The sequence below is a fragment of the Alternaria novae-zelandiae genome (assembly GCF_023758075.1).
Source record: "Alternaria novae-zelandiae strain BMP 2774 chromosome Unknown scaffold_3, whole genome shotgun sequence".
NCBI lineage: Eukaryota > Fungi > Ascomycota > Dothideomycetes > Pleosporales > Pleosporaceae > Alternaria > Alternaria novae-zelandiae.
Window position 1 is genome coordinate 1,316,765 of NW_026056963.1, and position 19,460 is coordinate 1,336,224.

General features: G+C 53.2%; 5 protein-coding genes across 5 annotated transcripts; 2 read left to right on the forward strand and 3 right to left on the reverse strand.

Moving 5' to 3' along the window:
* Nucleotides 1-1,487: 1,487 nt before the first annotated feature.
* Nucleotides 1,488-3,275, forward strand: J4E88_002405 (uncharacterized protein; the record flags this gene model as incomplete). Its single annotated transcript, XM_049396070.1, has 1 exon — nucleotides 1,488-3,275. One exon carries the CDS (start codon nucleotides 1,488-1,490, stop codon nucleotides 3,273-3,275), a length of 1,788 nt encoding a protein of 595 aa, XP_049258474.1.
* A 4,960-nt stretch (nucleotides 3,276-8,235) lies between these two features.
* AMTR1 (Transcription activator amtr1) lies at nucleotides 8,236-10,533 on the reverse strand (the record flags this gene model as incomplete). Its single annotated transcript, XM_049396071.1, has 3 exons — nucleotides 8,236-10,184; nucleotides 10,235-10,464; nucleotides 10,514-10,533. 3 exons carry the CDS (start codon nucleotides 10,531-10,533, stop codon nucleotides 8,236-8,238), a joined length of 2,199 nt encoding a protein of 732 aa, XP_049258475.1.
* Nucleotides 10,534-11,377: 844 nt separating this feature from the next.
* On the reverse strand, nucleotides 11,378-13,635 carry POB3 (FACT complex subunit; the record flags this gene model as incomplete). The annotated part of the gene is made up of 5 exons (XM_049396072.1): nucleotides 11,378-11,647; nucleotides 11,698-11,770; nucleotides 11,817-12,422; nucleotides 12,473-13,201; nucleotides 13,625-13,635. 5 exons carry the CDS (start codon nucleotides 13,633-13,635, stop codon nucleotides 11,378-11,380), a joined length of 1,689 nt encoding a protein of 562 aa, XP_049258476.1.
* A 1,897-nt stretch (nucleotides 13,636-15,532) lies between these two features.
* On the forward strand, nucleotides 15,533-16,663 carry J4E88_002408 (uncharacterized protein; the record flags this gene model as incomplete). Its single annotated transcript, XM_049396073.1, has 1 exon — nucleotides 15,533-16,663. The coding sequence occupies one exon, from the start codon at nucleotides 15,533-15,535 to the stop codon at nucleotides 16,661-16,663; it is 1,131 nt and encodes a 376-aa protein (XP_049258477.1).
* Nucleotides 16,664-16,806: 143 nt separating this feature from the next.
* J4E88_002409 (uncharacterized protein) lies at nucleotides 16,807-17,990 on the reverse strand (the record flags this gene model as incomplete). Its single annotated transcript, XM_049396074.1, has 4 exons — nucleotides 16,807-17,279; nucleotides 17,332-17,528; nucleotides 17,577-17,907; nucleotides 17,987-17,990. 4 exons carry the CDS (start codon nucleotides 17,988-17,990, stop codon nucleotides 16,807-16,809), a joined length of 1,005 nt encoding a protein of 334 aa, XP_049258478.1.
* Nucleotides 17,991-19,460: the final 1,470 nt, after the last annotated feature.

Sequence of the window (19,460 nt, forward strand, 5' to 3'; positions counted from 1 at the left end):
AAACTCTTATAGTTACATGCGGGTTAATGAGACTGTAGGTATATTGGAGACCATCTCCAGAAACCCCTAGAGCTCGTGAGACCTTCCTCAGTCCAGAATATCTCCCTTATGGTATCACTGTCGCATCTCAGGGTCGGGGTGACTTTGAGCAGGGCCGGGGTGACTTTGAGCAGGATCGGGGTGACTTCGAGTATGGTCGGGGTGACCGAAGTAAAAGTGATGATGAAAGTCCGGCTGATGAGGCAAAGAGTTCGGCTGCATATGATCTGCAGTTTGGGACCGGTAGATACTTCTGAGGCTATCTTTTGTACACATGAGATGAATTTCAAAGCTACGATGCAATATTGTATGCGAGACTGCATCGTGGAAGATCATCAGCCCACTGTACCCGTAAATTTGTACTACGACCCATTAGCAAAGCGCTTCAGTCTGAGAGCTCCGGATAGTTTGCGTCCGCCTTACAGCAATCCCCAGATATCTCGAATATCGTCAGGCGCATGGTGAGAGCTGGAGCAGCGTTCGCAATGCCAGACTGCGCAAAGGCGCTACTCCACAATGGTGCTCCCATCAACGCACTCGAACGTAAGATCCGGTTCCGTTTCCAGGATGGGATACAGGTAGACGATAAGATAAACGTAACGCCTCTCGATAGACTGGAGGCTACCAAGAGTTTCAAATGAAAGATGGTAGACCAGCGCAAACTATTGTCAACCCAACGATTTGGAAGCCTTGAAGATCGATTGGATGCAGTAAAAAGACATATGTATAACGAGGGTGGAACATCTCACACATTGGAAATGATTCGCGATCATCGGCTATGATGGAGTACAACTGATTGAGTCCTGGAGATCAAGGGCTGTGGTGGAGTCGTGTTCAAATTGCAAATGTTTCCGATGACGTAATTGCTACTGTTAGTTGGCGGAGCTTGTCGGATGCCTCATCGCAACAGCGTGAGGTCTGTATAATATCGCAGCTCAAGGACATCATCAGGTGTTGAGGCGATGCATGTATGCAACAGAATCCAAAGGGTGATGGCCGGCGGTGTGGGGTGATGGAAAGATGAAGCATCGCGATTGCTGTTTGTGGACGTGCGAAAAGGGGACTGCCGACAGGGATTATCGATAGCGAGGCAACAACGATGCGGTGCTCGGAACAACAAAGTCTTACGACTTAATCCTATTGCTTTCTTTCAATGCGACTCTTGCGATTGTTGCTCTCACATAATACGACACTTGTTTGCAGAAGCGTCAAAGGGCGACGCGCGCTCGTTGCCGACGTGACATCTCCACAGTCGCGTCTTTGTTTCCATCACCATCTGTTTACTCACCCCACTACCACTACAATCAGTGCGCTTGCACATATATGAGTCAAATACAACTGTGCACGCATTCGTTACTCATCAATTTCGCGAACTTCACGTCCACGCCTTGTCAATCGAACGCGCTTACTCCAGCGACTAAACACCTTCGCAACTAAACACGATCCGGATGGCCACCAAATACGATTCTGTAAAGTGCAAGTCATGTGCTAGAGTCCTCGCCGTGGTATCCGCGACTGGACTTGTACCTACGACCTCGCCGGATGCCTCCCATGCAGGATGCAGCACATGTCAGCGATTTGACTCTCTGTATGACGCGATTAGAGAAGCCGATACTGAATGGGCTGTACTCGAAAACAAGCGCGACTCAATCAGTAAATCATTCGCGCGAGACAACCACAAGAGGGCTCATATGGAGTTCGACAACTGGTTGATGACTGTCGAAGCGCCTGGACCAGCAAGAGACGCGCAGAATGAACACCCGGAGAACAAGGACCATGGAGGAGGAGACTTTATCAACGACGACAAACAAGATATAGCTGGTCCCAAGCGTCGAAGATCACATTCGCCTACTACCCAGCGTTCTGGAGAATCATCCGATACAGCACCACATGGACAGCAAGGCATATCGCTGTCTCTCAGGCCATCGCCTGAAAGATCGCACAGCTCATCAGCTTCGATATCACGCAAGCGGCTCAAATTTTCTGATTCAGTCGAGTTCCATGAGAATTACAGGACCAGTGAGCAGTATCACCGACCGAGCGAAACGTACGCGCGAGGGAGAAATGCGCCGCCTGAGGGATCCGAGTACATGGACACTAGTGGATCGGGTCTGACCTTCCTGAAGTTCACCGGTATGAAGAAAGTTGGCGCCAAATGGGTTGAGCTGAGCGAGGAAGAGCTTGCAAAGCAGAGCGAAAAAGCAAAGACATGGGCGCAGCTGCGGAAACTCGCAACTGCAGGGAAACCGAAAGCTGATACACCGGAGGCCGATGCAGAAGTAGAGGTGAGGCAGGATGACGATGCTCCTCAAGATGCTCGTGCAGCAAGACTTGCGCGAAGAGCTAAGGGAACAAGCGCGGAATCAGTGCAAGCTCGGGGCACGACAAGTAGACGGGGCCGGGGCACCTTGCGAAAAGGGAAACAACCATCGCTTGTCAGTGCAGTGGATGATGTCCCAGAGACTGCGTGTGACTCTACCCTCGTCTCGAATACCACAACAACAACACATGGAAATGATCATCATTCGGACGGAGATCTAGGTCGGGTGGAGATCATCGCATCTGGAGACGACGGTCTGGAGCGAAGACATGACGCTGTTCCCAGAACAGAAACCACAGCGGCACTGTGCGCCGATCAAGTACGAGAGCCAGCCACACCCCACGAGGAGCCCCACAAGGATATGCAAGTGACTAGCGAGGCAATGTGCCAGAGTATTGCAGCTCAGCCAAACATCAGTAGTGTGGAGTCTCAACCAACAGTCGTATCTGGATACGACCAATCGCAACCCGAGCCAAGGAAGAATGCCTTATGCACAGATCATGCTGCACCGGAAATTGAGATACCTGAGGCGTCGTCTGGGTCTCGGATTCTGCGACCTACCTCAGGTAACCTTGAGGATACCGGCATCGCAAGTACGCGAGACCTAGACCATCTCTCAGATGCTCGCCCCAATTCTGAGAAAGTTCCAGCGCGAAAGGAGGATGCTGTGCGCGAAGACCCTGGAGTGTCAACTCAAAACACGCCTACTGCTGCAGAGAAGGCTATCGCGACAGGAACATCTCTGCAGGAGCCATCCGCGGAGCGTGAAGACCTCGTCAGGGAGCTGAACACGTCTACATCAGCTGACAACAAGCTCCAAGTGCAGGGTCACTCCAATGTGGACATCGCTAGCGCCACGATACCGCAAGACCCTGATCGCCCTCCTGCAGCCAGAATGCCCACAGAAGAAGCGTAGATCCTCGCAGGGGGGCATGATCGACGAAGCTGGAGACGCTGCGAGTCAATATCTAGGTTAAAGATGCGTCCCACAGAAGGATCCAGCCTCTCTCGTGGCCGTAGAATAACAGAGTAGGGATGGCAGAGGTGGCCTCGATTGAGCAGGGCCCTTATGTGGGTACTACAGCGTGGTTAGCGGCGAGTCCGTGGCGGACACTTGCCGCCGGTCCACAGTTCGGCGTACATGCCGTGCCGCAAGCGCCGCAACTCTTGTGTATGATAGCAGTAATAAATGTCGGTCTGTAGACGCCGATGCCTATGCGATTCCTCTGATGGTATCCTTTAAATGCCATGTGTGTCTGTGCGTTGACTACATGAAAGAGATACTGGTACTGTCACTCGTACTTCCATGGAACAGGTGAGGGGAGGAGCATCATCATCATGACTCCGCTCCATCGAGTGGCTCCTCTAACGCAGCTTCTAACGCATCTTCTATTCATTCTCGAATGCAGCTAGAGCGCTGAGCTAGAAAACATCAAGTAAGTCCTGTGCCCTTCCCGTGGGACCATTACGTCGCATTCGTCTCGAATGTCGCATTCAGGAACATGATGTATTCGAGGAAGACCCACCACCTATGGCCTCAGCTGCACCTCTGCCTAACCCAAGCTTCATCCAGACAACAATTCTCCTTCTCCCAGCGTACGGGATAACGCTATGCCTTTTCGTATTGTGGCGACAGCAATTTTCCTCACCGATCAATGCGCAAGTGGAGCGATGACCTGGCCCAAAGAAGAAGGATTGATTGCGGCGGAAGGGCCGTTCCAGCTCTGCCGGTGTGCGTAGCCGTAAAACGTACGACTTTTTCTTCTTTGTGTATGCTGCGAGATTGCCGATACCCGGTGTTGGCTTAGATCTAAGGTATGGTGTTGATCAATGCTTGGTATTCCAGGCGGCAACTAGCCTTTTTGGGTAGTACATGGGCGGGCTATCACGATGTGGTAAGGTGATGTTGTACGTTTTGCGACTGGGTTGATGTACGAGATTGCGAAAATGATAGAAATTCTTGTGGAGACTTGGGATTGATAGGAGAAGTGAGACGTGGGAATGCGCATTGTTGCATATCCTTGCGGCTTGAGCTCTGAAACCTTCTGCATCCTACTTTTGCTTGCTTTTTTTTGGGTCAGATAACTCCTACGTCGAAGTGACGTTGAAGGCCTAGTCTTGGCAAGAGGACTTAAAGACAGAGACAGTACGGGGCTGGAAGCTGTTACGAAGTACCTAAATTATGTTCGACAGACTTGAGTGTAGGAGTAAGAGTAGAGCCTCCTCTTCAGTTTCGGTATAGCAATTCTCGGATTCGGGTTCGCATACGTCTTCTCAGCCTTGCCCGCCTCGCTCTTGCCCTACCTAGATCTTCTCGAAGGACGGCAACACATACTGGACACGACACTATCCAACGCCTTCAAATCCAACCTCAAACCTTTGAAAACTTCTCTTGCTTCATGGGTGCGAAGCTCCAATAACCTTCAAGATCCCCATTTCGCCGAACGAGCTCGTCGAACTTCGGCAGCGTCCAGCCGCTCGACCGCTGCCGCCTCGCAATATTTTCGGTTTCGGCCTGAGACCGGCATATACCGCTATACCAGCTCAACATCTTCATTATGGCGACAGGAACTGCACTGCAGCCCAAGGATTGCAAAACGAAAGCTGCACGTGGGGAGCTGCGGGATTCCTTGCGGTGACGTCATGGGACCCCTCGCATCCATGGATGGATCTCACCAACGTCGACAGGGTTATCGTGTGACTGTCTCGTCAATACTTTCCAGGTATCAAGCGGCGCGATTTACCTTTGCACCCACATCCCACGTCTCAGATACCGGGGGATGGGATGTTTTTCCCTCGAGGGTGAAGATTGCCCCCCCTCAAGGTTCGGTCTTACTAGAGTATGTCATGCATGCCCACGGTTGATTCCGCGACAACGGCGAAAACACTATGAGCCCGCGACATTCCACCCACTCCCCTACCCCGGCCCGGTTCCAAGCACATGTCAACAGGACAAAACATTTTTGGCTGACGCACGCACGGTCCTCCGGTTCCATCGTTCCGTCGGATAGATCTTTCCAACCAGCTAACTGGGATTCAGGGACCCGCCAATTTACTTACCGCGACCCCAAGATCAACACCCCTCATCAAATCACCGATTTGCGATGACATCGCCACCCCAGTCGCAGACTCAGACCGAGGTTGGCCGCTCTCTCTGCCAACAAGGTCGGCGATAACAGCTTGCGGTTGATACGAAACGACCTCAGCCTGCCCGCGAAGGTGTAATGGATATTGGCAGTCGGCTAAATCGGAAGCAGGTAGCCATTAGCGCGACAACGTGTTTCTCAACACCACCAGGGCAAGCGGGATGTGGAGGGGTGGCTGGTAAAGCTCAGACCGGCTACCGTGGCCGTCGTATCGCACGCTGTCGACAGCGCCCAGCGTTGCGGCGGTCAGTGAAAGCGAGAGCTGAGGCAAGATGCGACATGAACCGAGGCGCTCAACAGCATACTTTGATCCGCGTACACAGCCTCGTGTCTAGTTCTCAAAGGCCATTCGGTTTCCAGACTGCATTTTGAATTCGACTATCGGCAAATGCCTGCATGGGCCATCGAGATGCCGTGGGGGGTTGCAAAAGCTGGTATCGGCGATGGATCGGCAGCAAGCATAGTGAGTACTCTGGAGCAAGTGCAACTATCAATTGCTTGGACAATGTCTTAGCTCGAGCCCAACCACGAGGTATGCACGTTGCCATGCATCAAACTATCTCGTGCATTCTTCCACATACGGCCTAACAGGGTACTGAGACACTTTGCGCGAGCGTCTTGACCTACTGTTCCGTTGGTCGAGCTAGAGGTTACTAGCGGATTGAAACTTCTGTCACACTTTGGAACGAAGTTTACGCAAGATTATTCGAGACATATCACAGGACTAGGATGCGATGGCTATTTCGGCTGTACAGAGGTCCGCAAACAATCATCTCAAAGCTCAAAGCAGTAGATCCATACGTCATAATCAGACCACAAATCTCACACCTACTTTACGCGTGTTGCGTTTCATCGCCCAACTCACGGCAAAACCCCGGAGCCGCAGGTGCTGGCCCCCAAAAGGGGAATCCGGTGATCCCTACACCATCAGCCTGCCCGCGCACTAACGAAATGCATGAAAACCTGCAGTAGCGTGCACTACGCGCCGTTAAGCCTCACTAACCTGCAGCAGGAAATCTTCGAGAAGCCCTTGTATCCTATCCTTCGCTTATCCATGGTTTTCATGGCTACGCCATCGTGCATAGTGGGAGCGGTGTCTTGCTTGCATGTGCATAGGTGCCGTAGCTGCAGCTTTAAGATTAGGAGACCTGGGAGACGCAGCCACCGTCCGGTCAGGTCAAACATCGAGCAGCTAGCGTAGTCACAGCGTTGCGGTGTACAAGATGCATAATCTTCACGCTGTAAACGCGCCGTGGGACGCCCACAGTGCTCGTCGGCCATACTTTACACAGCGAAGGATTCAAGGTGCATGAGAGTGATGTCATGGAGGCAGTTCCCGCTCGCCAGCCAGCAAACGCGTGCATATTCAAGGCGTGGAGTTATTGTGCATCATCAGACTACCAAGCATCCTCCACAAAAGCCCCCCGCCAAGACACCGAGCAGGGATACCCTGATGCTAAAGCCCCGACTCGTTACGAGGCACGCACGCACCTCGTCTGTTCCCGTCCCAGGCGTTTCCTCTAGGGACCAAACTCTAAACCACGTTTCTCTATTCGCCGAGAGAATATCACCAGAGAACGCGTCCGAAGCGATCAGCGACGCCTGCCACCAACCTCACAATTACGTGTCTTGTGACAGCAACCGCATCACGGATTGCCTAACAAGGTGACGGATAAGGTGACCTGTGATATAATGATCTTCGTTGCGCCGAAGCACCGCCACATAGGACCGCGGGCAAAGGCTCCGGCTAGCAAATTGGAGCACAACGACCATGGGTGTCTCAGACATTGCCAAGGTATAGCACGCATGTATTCAGGCGTGCGTCATACATCGCCAATCCATGCTCGAGCAAATTGGGCCGCCGTGATTGCAAAGAAGTACAGGCCAATATATGCAGGGCTCTCGATTGTGTCTCGCGCGTAAGTAGCCATCCGGTCGCGAACCGGATCCGCACTGGCGGCGAAGGCGGAAAAGTGGGGGTTCAGATGAGACTTGCGCTCGTGGTCAAACACCGACCGGTGTAGCAGCGTTTGCTAGACAACGACAAGTCTGCCTTCTGGAAGGAAAACTTCGTGCGTAGAGTTGAGAGTGGAGGAGCTAGAATCTGGCGTGCAAAGTGGGTATGGGGTACGGGTGAAGCTACCCGGGTAGAACGGCACAGGCGGTAGCGGTCAAAGGGTTCAGCTTCGAAATCATGTTGTCATGTTGTTTGGTGCATCGTGACTATAGGGTAGGGTTGAGCGAGTTTGCAGGTCACACGTGCAGACAAGATACGTGGGCAAAGTAATTGGTGTAGAGCCTGATAAGCTTCTATGGTGATTTTGTATATGTGTTATCTAGATTGGAATGGGCTAATACCGCAATCCTGATTTCTTCTAGCTATCTAACCTTCTTCCTACAGACGTCTCTTCAGTAATCTGAAGCATGCAGCCCGTGCGGTCGCATTGCAGCAGACCGTCCGATCATCGGCGCTGCGCTCAAAGGGGCCTGGCAACATGTGTCGGCTTGGAATGACAGTTCGTGTTGCTCTAGTCTTCCGATAGTTCCCGCACCATGGACAAGGGCCAGGCGCACGCTAGTGGCTCCTCGTAGCAGGTACTCTGCATCCCAGACTAAGCTGTCGGGAGGTACCTAGACTCATGGCTGAAGCTGACAGCAGGCTGGCGGCGGGCTTGCTAAGGGCCCAGGGGACAAAGTTTGTGGCTGGTTGGATGCCTCCAAGTGGAGTGCTCATGGTACCAGGCCCTCTGATTCTTCGCCTTGCCACTGCTCGAATAGCTGGCGCACGCGGTAGTCGGTCGCCCAACCAATGTCCGACTCAATGTCTCGTAGGAGATGTAATACGACTTGGCGCTCTCGAGCATCGCTGAGGCACTGACCCGCAGTGAACAGGGGCTGCACAGAGTGGATCCGGACCGCTTCATCTGACCGAGCGAGCGAAATGCCAACAATTTCGCGGCTGTGCTTCTGGCACATGGCCAGAACGGACTGGTACGAGTTCATGCGTGCGACGACGGTGCTGCGCCCCTGGGTGGATTCGTGTGGCTTGTTCATGAAGAGGAGAATCTGCGACATGTGATATGTCTGCATCGTCGAGGCGCACATGGGAATCGAGTACCAGACCTCTGCAAACATGGAGGCATTATCGTTGTTGAACATCGGTCCGGATGTTTGGGCGGGTGCCACCCTGGCAGAAGGTTTGAAAGTCACCGGTAGTCCGTCGTGCCACACCTGGAACTGCTTGCGGAGACTAAACCAGTAATCCAGAAGGGTCCGCTGAGGAACGCCAGCCCAACTCATGCCGGCTTCGTTTGAGACTTCGTCTCCCGCAGCCATGAAGTTGACTAGCTTGGCCATGAGCCAGACCAGGGCGTTGCAGATGAGGTCTTCCCTCATCACCTTCTCCTCGTCGGGGTAGCCGGTTGCTGTCGTGTTGCTAGGCATAATGTAGCCTCGCTCGTCGATCATGAGGCCAGCCTCTCTCCACAGCGTCAAGTCATCGGTGTCTAGCCTTGTGTTTGTCTTGTTGATGAAGGCTGCGAGCATGTCTTGTCTGGCAATGTTCCAGAACGTTGCTCGCCGAGCTTTTGATGTGAAGTTGAAGTTTGCGGATGGTATCGATGATGTGGGTGTTGGTAGTTGTAATGGCATAACATGCTCTTGTGAAAGGACAAGGAGGGACTTTGCACCATTCAGGTGCTTCGCCCAATCCGAAACGGAAGTGTCTAAGAACTCATAGACACAAAGAATAGCAGATGCGGCCAGCAGTTCGTCGGTGTTCGCTACGAATGAAGTGTTGCTGGAAGTCCGTCGTCGCTTGTGTGCTGGCCCATCGTAGGCGGAGTTTTGATGTCTTTGCTCGCACTCTGACTCGTCGGGAGAGGAGGCGACGTCCATCTTGAGAGCGTGCAACAGTAGTGACACAGCAGTATCATAGTATACTGCTGCCTTGTGCTTCCAGTCGACCAGTGGTGCCTCGGGATACTGCTCCATTCTAGCTTGACGCGTTACACTGCCTCCCATGACAGGCTTACGGCCCTGAACACGAGCAAGAGCCTTCGCCGCACAGGCAACAGCTGCGTACTTGAGTAATGGGTTGTCACGCGCCTGCACGGGGACGTAAGACGCGAAGTAAGTGCCAAGATCGAATAGGTCCATCCAGTAACCGGGGCCTTCTGAGAACCACCGGAGAAGGAACGCGATTTCGTGATCATCTTGAGTGGACATGCTGACGTCCGAGCGAGGTGGTGATCGCCGTGAGCTGGATATCGAAACTGAGCGGTGCATGTGGTCGGCGGAGTCGTACGGTGAGTTGAGGCGAGGATCTATGGGCGGCGACGCTGTGGAAGCTGGGAACTCCATCACGGGATGTATTCTTCGGTTGCATAATGATAGAGGAGGCGAGAGTGGGGTGCCTACAACAGATGCGGGTGGTGACTGCATCAGTGGTGGTAGGCTTTCTAGGTCGGGGGTATAACAGAAAGGAACGCTGGTAGGAGGCATCTCGGGCCCCATGCTCGATGGTGTGCTGGTAACTGAATGGAAGTTGCTGTGTGTGCGCCATGAAGGTAAAGAGCGAGCCTCGAATGGGCCAGGCGACTCCATGGAAGCTGTCGACATTGTGTCAAAGTCGGGTGTCCCGGGATCCAGGTACGGGTTGGTGGTGTTGATGAAGGTGACTGGGTAAGGCGTTAGCCAAGCTACATGGGTTACGTGAGACAGGACCTACCATGCTTGGGGATATCCATCCAGATGGCGTCCTCATCGAATGTGTTTTTGTAGGCGTAGAAGCCCTTCAGCGAGTTCTCGTCCCCTGAGTCTTCGCCGTTCATGGAGGCATTGTGTTGGTGGCGAAAGACGATGCCTGAGGATGGAATGCATTCTCTTGAGGCCTTGGTGCATTGTCCGCACACGGGCTTCTTCTCATCACACTTCAGCTTCCGCTGACGGCAAGTGAGACTGCGGGAGGCGTCAGTGGGCGACGACGTGGGAAGACAGGTCGACATACCATCCGGTTCGTGATCGCATTTCAACGTAGTTCAATCGTGTGGGTCTTGATGCGAAAAGCTTAAGATATCATAGCCTCGAGCCGAGGGAAGTGGGTAAGAAAAAGCATCCACATGAGTCGGAGAGAGCTGCCCTATATCTATACCAGTATGTCGCGGGCGATAAAGCGTTTGATACTCGATGGTTAGATGCGGGGTCTAGCATGGGTTCGCGCCAGTTGCGGATCCACCGTCACCATGAGCAAGGTTACGAAAATCGACGAAAGGCTTGCTCCTGGGCTAGTGCAGTAATCTGAATCGCGCTCGCGTTGCTCAATTTAGCTGGTGTGTGAGAAGCCAGACCTCAGTGTAAGGAACTAACCTGGGCCCGCCGCGCCCACGCCAGGTCGCGTCAAGCGCCGCAGTCAGCCGAGCCATGGCCGAGTTGCTATGCATACACCACTTGCAGACGCTGCAGACGTGCGCTGGGGGAAGACTAGCCGGATTATGGACGCTAACTTGCCACTGAATTTAAACTTTTCTCCTGGTCGCTGCGCGTTCGGCTAGGGATGCAGGTCGGCCCTTCTACCTGGACTACCAACGCATTAGGGGCGGTTTTCCCTGTCTTCACAGCCGGAACTTCACTTCCTACAACCCCGCCAAGAAGCATAATAACCTATGGGAAATGTCGGAATAACCTCCACGACCTGAGCGAGCTTTGACGATAAGGCGCTGGAAGCGTTAACAGCGGCAGCGCGATGAACCTCTCTCATCATCGCATTTCCCAATCTTCGATGAGCACGCAAGCATCGGATGCTGGTGCGGCCGCCTTCACCGCCGCCCACCCGCCCACCCGTGCGCGCTTACGGTTATTGCAAGGGCTGTCGCTATTGCGACACCTTCTGCTTCTTCTTGGGACGTTCTGGTACCGCCTCGCCGGCGTCACTCTCCGCATCTTCCATTTCAGCATCGCTGTCGGACCCGCTGCTCTGATGGTCGGAGTCAAATTCCTCGCCAACCTCCGACTCCGAATCGGCCTGGAAGTCCTCGTCGACACTTTCGTCATCTTCGTCGGCGCTACCGCGGTTCGCTGGAGCTCCATCGTCACTGGACGCGAGGTCCTCGTCTTGGAGAGCAGCTGCCAGAATGGCTCCGGACTATGTCGCTATGTCAGCACGTCTCAAGCAAAAGGGACATTGATACTCACGTCGTCCGCCATCTCGTTCTTAGTCTTGATGCCCTTTGCACGGAAGAAGTTCTCGAGTGGTTGTTGCTCCTCACTACGTGGTGTTAGCTCGGCTTTTCGGGTTGTGGGGGTAAACTCACCGATTGATGTTTGAAAACTGATGTTCAGCCATGCCGTTCTTCATGCTGAAAGTGATGTCAAATGTGCGGCTGGCGGCCATGGCTCCACCAACACGCGACATGGTCACAGAGGCAATGTTGTCCATGCTGATGTATGTCGCAGGCTTAGGGATGAACATGAAGGCCTTGTCGAGGCAGAACAGATGACCCTCGTTGGCCTTGATGGAACACTTGACACCCGACTGCTCGTGGTGGCTGATGAAGTCGCGAGACGGCCTGGTGATGCGCTTCCCACTGAGTCCCCTGAAGATATCCGCCACAACTGTAGCAATCGGGGCTTCGTAGTGCGACTGAAGCTTGTCCTTGTACTTGTCCTCCAAGAGGTCCCCCTTCATGTTGAGGTCGAGATTAACTTCCTCGTCGCGCTTGAACTGCATCACGAGGAACGGGTAACGCGTTTGTCCCTGGCGAAGTGGAGGATCGAGACCGACGGTGATCAAAGTGTGCATGTCGTCGGGTTTTGGCAAAACCATGAACTTCTTGACCGAGTCGAATTGAATCTTGTAGTCGTATGTTTTACCGCGTAACCGGAAGGAGCTCTCGTACATGTCGATATCGAATCGACCTCTGCCAATGGGTTAGTACTTGCTCCGAAACTGCAGATACGAGCGTCATACCTGGGAGTGAGATGTAGAATGTCCAAGAAAGTGGCGAATGTGTCACCGGCGACCTCTCCAATCTCGGCCTTCTCCATCAGCGTCTCGTAGAACAGGTTGGCGGCGTTGGTCTCCTCAACGTCCTCGGCCCCGGAGGCGTCTTCGCCGTCCTCTGTCTTCTCCTTCTTCGACGCAGTACCGGGTATGTAGAAGCGCATCTCGACAAGCTGGTCGCGGGCGCCTGCCGACTTCTTGCCTCTGAACCTTGCGCCTCCCAGATTTCCGTTTGCGCCAGCGTCGCCATCAGCAGGCAACGAGAAGTCGACGGCGACTTCGTTCTTGCCTGCCAAATTTGTGTTGGACACTTCGGTGTAGGGGACTTCGAAGGCGGGGCGGTTGGCTACGTTGAAGGTGAGTTCAGCCTTCCCAAAGTCGGCCTTTCCCCAGTTCCAGCCGCGCAGGGCATGCTCCCGGTTGTCCAGCCCGATGCCGTACCACGTCTTGAAGACTTTGGAGACGCGGTCGAAATCCTCCTGCTTGAAGCCATCGAGTTGTATCACGCCGTCGTTGCGCGAGAGAATCTTGACCTCGTATCCGCGTGATGCTCGGCTCCACTGCGCTTGTTGGATCTGTGACTGGTCGCAAGTGTAGGTTTCGCCGTTTGCGGGCTTCCAGCCAAAGCCAGAGTCGGAGAATCGAGTCGCGCCAGGCTTCCGCGAAAGGTTGAGGTAGATGTCGTTGAACGCCTCCCTGCGCTGTGTTAGCTTCGCCCGTCAGGCCTGTCGCGGACTTGAATTTCTTACATATTTGCAGTCGCGTCAGAATATTATGATACTTGTGAAGCAAGACGACAACGGTAATGGGGAGTTGAAGGCGCGACGGGGGGAAGTCGTTACCGGAAAGTTGGTGCTCTCACTTCGTAAACGCGCTGTTTGCTTACCTAAATGCGCTAGTGGCAGATCGCACGTGATAGCGCGATTTCCGTCGCGTCTTCTGCAACCAACTTCACCTGCTGCCTCCATCTCCATGATGATGGCACCAACAACAGAGAGTCATTACCAGTCGCTACAGTTTCTCGGATGACTGGCCAACGTCAAGGAACTACTACCGCCTCAACGACGCACCAGACACTCCAGGGATCCACATCAAAGCTATCGCAATCATACCGCATACCAAAGTACCATCTCAATGACCTGCCCGAGGGACCAGACCGCAGTCTGAGTCAAAGACGCACTCTATTCATTCTGAGCCTCTGCTCAAGTAGCTGCACCCAGGATTTTCGTCCCTCGCGCATGCCGTCATCTAACCAAGCATCTGTAACCGATCACGACCATCAGATTGAGTCGCGCATGGCTCTGACGGACCAGACTCCGCTCTGCAACAGAAACCAGTCTCCTTCAGCCTGAAGACACCATGGTGTCACTTCATACTTTCATAGCTCGTATCGCAATTGTCTCTGAAGCTATCTTAGCCAGTCCCTGCCCATGCCCTTCTTCGAATCAGTTTGTCCTATCAGTTTGATGAGGTTTGAGTCATTTGCAGCAAGGCTTCATACCATGAACTGAATGATCGACCTGTTCTGGACTGTTCACTACTTGTGGCGATATGCCACGTCAGTTGCGGCTGTGCCCTTACAGTACTTTACGGACCGCAGCTCATTTTGCCTCAAAGCTAATATCATCACATGTTTCTAGTCACATCACCTTTATCCATATCCAGCCAACACTCCACTTGTTTCGTCGCGCACAAGGAGTTTAACTTTAGAAAGGAAGGATACTGCCTTGCCGGTGTACGCTCTGGTCATCAGTGTCCATTTTTCAGGGTCGCAGTCATTAAGTTTAAACTGACCATTGCGCTGGTACCTTCAATCACTTGCTTCAGCGTGAATATGCAATGTCATCACTTCGGCTCCGGAGCGCTTAAACGCCCTGTACACTAGCTCCTGAGCTGACCTGTCTAGACTGAAGTTTGAAGACTTCGTAAGTGACGCATGCTGAACTCGGTCCGGCTGTACCTGAAGCAACCCATCCCTATCTGGCCTTTGGAAGAACAAGGTCTGACTCGTTGCATTCATCAAGACGTTACAGATATGTCGTTTCAATGATGCGACTTGGGTTCTGGTGGATGGATACATTGACTGTAATACTCCTGGGCGTGCATGCACGCCACTAGAATGCACGAGATTAACCGGATCAACACACCCTTGGATCACCTACAATGCTCTTCCAGCCCCCACGGCTGTTATGGTCAAAGTGATGAACATTTGCCCGAGCATTTGCCCCAGATTAAGGTGTCGACGAACGACAGTAGCGTATGGCAGGAGTATACTCCGGGAGATGGTAAATGTCGCACGGGAACTCAAAATCTCGCATGTTCTGTAGCCGAAATATCTAGTTCTAGCTAGGTTACTAGGTGAAATGAGTCCACCTTTTCGGAGTTGCATCCGGATGCTCTTTTATATGTTCCGCCTCGAAACGAATTCTGGTCACTTTCAGGAATCTTGAACCGAGGCTTCTCATCTCGTATCGGTCACTGCCTGGGCAGGTTTTGGGGAACGTACAAGTCATCGCGATCTATGTTCGTCATAGATTTGAATCTGCTGTGCGAAAGTGACGGACACTCGGGAACAGTGTAATTGTTATGAGCTTGCACCCAGGTACGTATCGAGCTGGGTGAATTGCGAGCACTAAACAGCTGCAGGACGCTTCGTTAAGGGAACGGGCGCTTTCCTCAGATTCAATGACATAAGTCCTCGCAGTTGCGATACCTCTTATTCGAGAGCGTCTCCTTGCGTATGAGTCGTATGAAATGCGGAAGGTGCGGTTGACTCGTCGTCTCTAGTCTGCCTCCAGGTCATCTCAGTACCATGGGACGGCGGCTGAAAGCATCTGAAAAACAATGCAGAGCAAGAAAACATTTACGATGATGTTAATTGAAGCATCTAACAGAAAGCTTCCTATGACGCCATCTAGGTGCCTGTCTTACTCAGCATGCCCCTCCAGGTGAGCTCGGAGCTACCCCGCCATGCCGGTACTTCGCTCAGCTCCTTCGACACGACCGAACACCCCCCATCATGACACCATGACGGATACGAGCGCACAACAGGCTGAAAGCCACTATTTTGCCAATGAGCCCCCACCAAAAGATCTCAAAACGAACACGACCCTTGCGCGCGAATTCATCACGCGTCATGCCGACGAGGGCCGTCGCGTCGTGCTTGTCACTTCAGGTGGCACCACAGTGCCTCTAGAGCAGCAGACAGTCCGCTATATCGACAACTTCTCGGCCGGTACTCGGGGAGCCACCAGTGCCGAGTACTTCCTTCAAAACGGCTATGCCGTCATCTTCCTGCACCGACAGTTTTCGCTGTTGCCTTTCTCGCGACACTATTCGCACAACACGCGCTCATTCCTGGACTACATGAAGGAGGAAAATGGACAGGTAGTGGTGGATGAACAGCACCAGGACCAGATGTTGCGTGTGTTACGCCAGTACACGGAGGTCAAGCGAGAGAACAAGCTATTGATCCTGTCCTACGTGACCATCACCGAGTACCTGTGGAATCTGCGCGAGGTTGCGCAACTCATGCGTCCACTTGGACCGAAAGCCATGTTCTACTTGGCCGCCGCCGTGTCTGACTTCTTCGTACCCCAAGACCGCATGGTCGAACACAAGATACAGTCCAACGAAGAGTTCCACCAGGGCCCAGATGGCGCCCGTGGGGGCGACGTGAAGCCACCGGCTGCGCGCACTGAAGGAAAGAGTCTGATCATCGACCTCGAGCCCGTACCCAAGTTCCTCAAGCAGCTCGTTGATGGCTGGGCGCCCGATGCGATGATTGTGAGCTTCAAGCTGGAGACTGACCCTGCCCTGCTGGTTACCAAAGCCAAATACGCCCTGAACAAATACTCTCACCATCTTGTAATCGGGAATCTACTAGCCACTCGGAAATGGGAAGTTGTGTTCGTGTCCGTCTTCGATGACGAAAAATGGATACGCGTACCCACCAGCCGTAGAACGAAGAGCTTGTCAGGAATGCCATCACTTGTCGGGTTGGCCGATCCCTTGACCAAGAACGACGTCCAAGCAAGCGAATCACTTGCAACAGAGAAAGGGGTACCGCAGGGCGAGCCTTCTCTGGAAATCGAATCTCTTATCATCCCCGAGATTGAGAAGATGCACACCAAGCTCATAGACAAGACCCCTGCATAGCAATCCCAGACATGATGAGCAAGCGTTGTTTGTACTTTGCCTTCCACGGCATGTGTTCCGATACGGGTCATTGGATCGCACGGCATCTTACACGTGTTCATCAGGCTTTCAATCTACACATTACATTGGTTTTACCGCATTGCTCACTCTAGGATGACCCTCCACTGTGCCGAAGTGTGGCGTATGCTGGCGCCCCAAATAACCAACAAGACAGCACCGATGCCGACTATGCCAGCGAAGACCCCAGCCAGGGTACCGAAAGCTCGGACAAAACCCGCCTCTTCAGCCCAAGGGATTACACCGAAGAGGAAGCCAAATGCCACGATGTTCTTCAGCCCGTTCACAAGCAGCAGTACGTCCGAATTGACTGGGAATGCGCAGTCGCTCACATACGCTATAGTGATCGTTGGCATGGCTGTGAGCGCCATCGAGATCATGCCGTATCCGAAAAAGAGCGAAACCCACGACAAGGCGTTTTGAACACCATAGCCGAACACAAGGCAGCCTGCTGTTGTGATCACCAACGGAATGCACACCAGGTATAGTCGGGTTTCCGGCTCGTAGATTCCGAGCATTTTCCTTGTTCGCCACCTACACCACATGTCCACGAGGTCACCTGCATTCAGTCAGCACGTTTCCTGGCCGCGTGGTGCTCAATTGTGACTTACCTCCTGCCCAAGCCCCGATGACATTGCCCAAGAGGCCTGGAATATTGATCAGGCCGTTGATCTGTGGGCTCCAGTTGTACGGAGGTGCTTGCAGCACGAACGGATTGAGAATGTTGACCGCGATAGTGATGACCAGGGATATGGAGTAGCAGAGAAACGCGTATATAACAGCGGGGTACACAATCATCGGCCACGGTCTGCCAGACGTTAGTATCAAGTTCCCACCCAGCTGGACTATTACATACCGTATAAACAGCTTCACCAAGCTCGTCTCCGAGACACCACTCCATAGGCTCAGCTCCTGCCTCCATGTGTTCTTTACCTCCTGGTGCAAAATACGATTGCTCGACTTTGGCCGGAGATGTTTCTCGTCTGCCATGACAATCTTATCGTTCGAAGGGCAGATGGCCACACCAGCGCCTTTGATATGCTCACGGGTGTATCGAGTCTCAGGGACTAAGAGCAGTATCGTGAGGAAGTTGAGTGCGGTCAGAATTGCAGCAATCCACTTGTGCCATCGCCAGCTGAGGTTGGTCGCGATGAAGCCGCAGACCAATGGTCCCACCGTATTACCCCCTGCTATCGCGTTCCTGGCGCACGGTCAGCGTACTGAAAAGAGCCCATGAGGAGAGGACATGTGCTCACATATAGATACCCATCTTGCTGCCTCGTTCATGCAGGAAGAACAGGTCCTGAGAAAACTTAGTCAGCTCGTCGGTCAAGATCGCTCAGCCCATTGCCCTTGGATTGGGTTTGGATATGAGCAAGTAGTACAGGATTACTCACGTTGACTATTGCAGCACCCAGAGCTTCTGTAGAAGACCCTGCGAACGCGGCGACAATGTTACTCCACAAGAGGCTCTTGAACGAATTCGCCATGGCGCCCCAGACGCAGCATGCGCACAGCAGGGCACTGGCGAACACGAAAACCGGGCGTTTCCCGAAATGATTGGCCATTGGTACCCAGAAGAAATTGAACACGCCCAAGACCAAGACGGGGTATAGAAGTAGATGCGCAGTCTCGTCCATCGGCTTATCAAACTCGAGCGAGAGAATATGGAACGCTGGCGCTAAGCCTGCGATCGAATAGTTTGTCAGGAAAGTAAAGGCGCACACCGAAGCGAATGCGACATGTTTCTTCCATCGTGGCCAGCGGAGAGGGTCGTTCGGGTCGGTTGGCGAGGGTTGTGGGAAGAGGACGATGTCTACTGGTGCACTTTCACCATACCCAGCTGCAAGCGCCGAATTAGCTCCGCGTTCAAACGGACAAAGACGAGCATCACCGTACCTTGTTGCAACACCACCGTACCGTCAGTGCGATCCAAAGCCCTCAGGCTGGTGAAATGGAAGCCCATCATGATGTCAAGAGCCTTGGAACCAGCAGTAATCTCGACCTTGGGATCCTTTACTTCGGGTAGGAAACTGCCACTCAGAACCAGGACCAAGCAGGTGCGTCGCTATCGCTTTTAGTCTTGTCTTTCATGGGCGACATGGGGAGCACCCAGCGGAAGGTAAACATTGTTGACATGTGGTCGGACGCATGCTATGTAGGGCTTACGGAGTTCCGTGCAAGGCAAGATTACAGGTGCAGACTAGTCAACCAGGAAACTTTCCAAGGTTCTCACGCGCAGCAGGCGCCAGATTTGTTGATATACACATGCGGTCGTGTCTGCATGCTTGCTTGTTTGGTTGGCTGAATGGAGATGGCTAATATGGGTATGGGGTCTGTCTGGTGCTGACATGCTGGACGTTCATGCAGTGCCGGGACATGCGGGGCCGGTCGAGATCCCGTGCCCACCATGATCGACGGCCAGACTCGATTCTGAAGGCCCTTCTCTACAAAAGAAACGTTCAAGTGCCATGGGAGATGCCGGACTGAAAGGCAGTAGCGTCTATTCGTGCTTCGACTGCCGACTGCCACGATCCCGTTGCGTGGATCAGTCGATGGCAATGTGAATGTCGATTATGGTGTCAACAACCAACTTTGGCAGCCGTGCCAGTCCTTGTCGTACACACGATCGGTGGTAATCACGACTTCGTGAGATTGCGTCGCCATGCGCTCATCTCTTTGCTTTGTCAACCTGTGAGCGCCCTCAATCGCTGCGCCTGTCCCTCATGAGACGACCTTG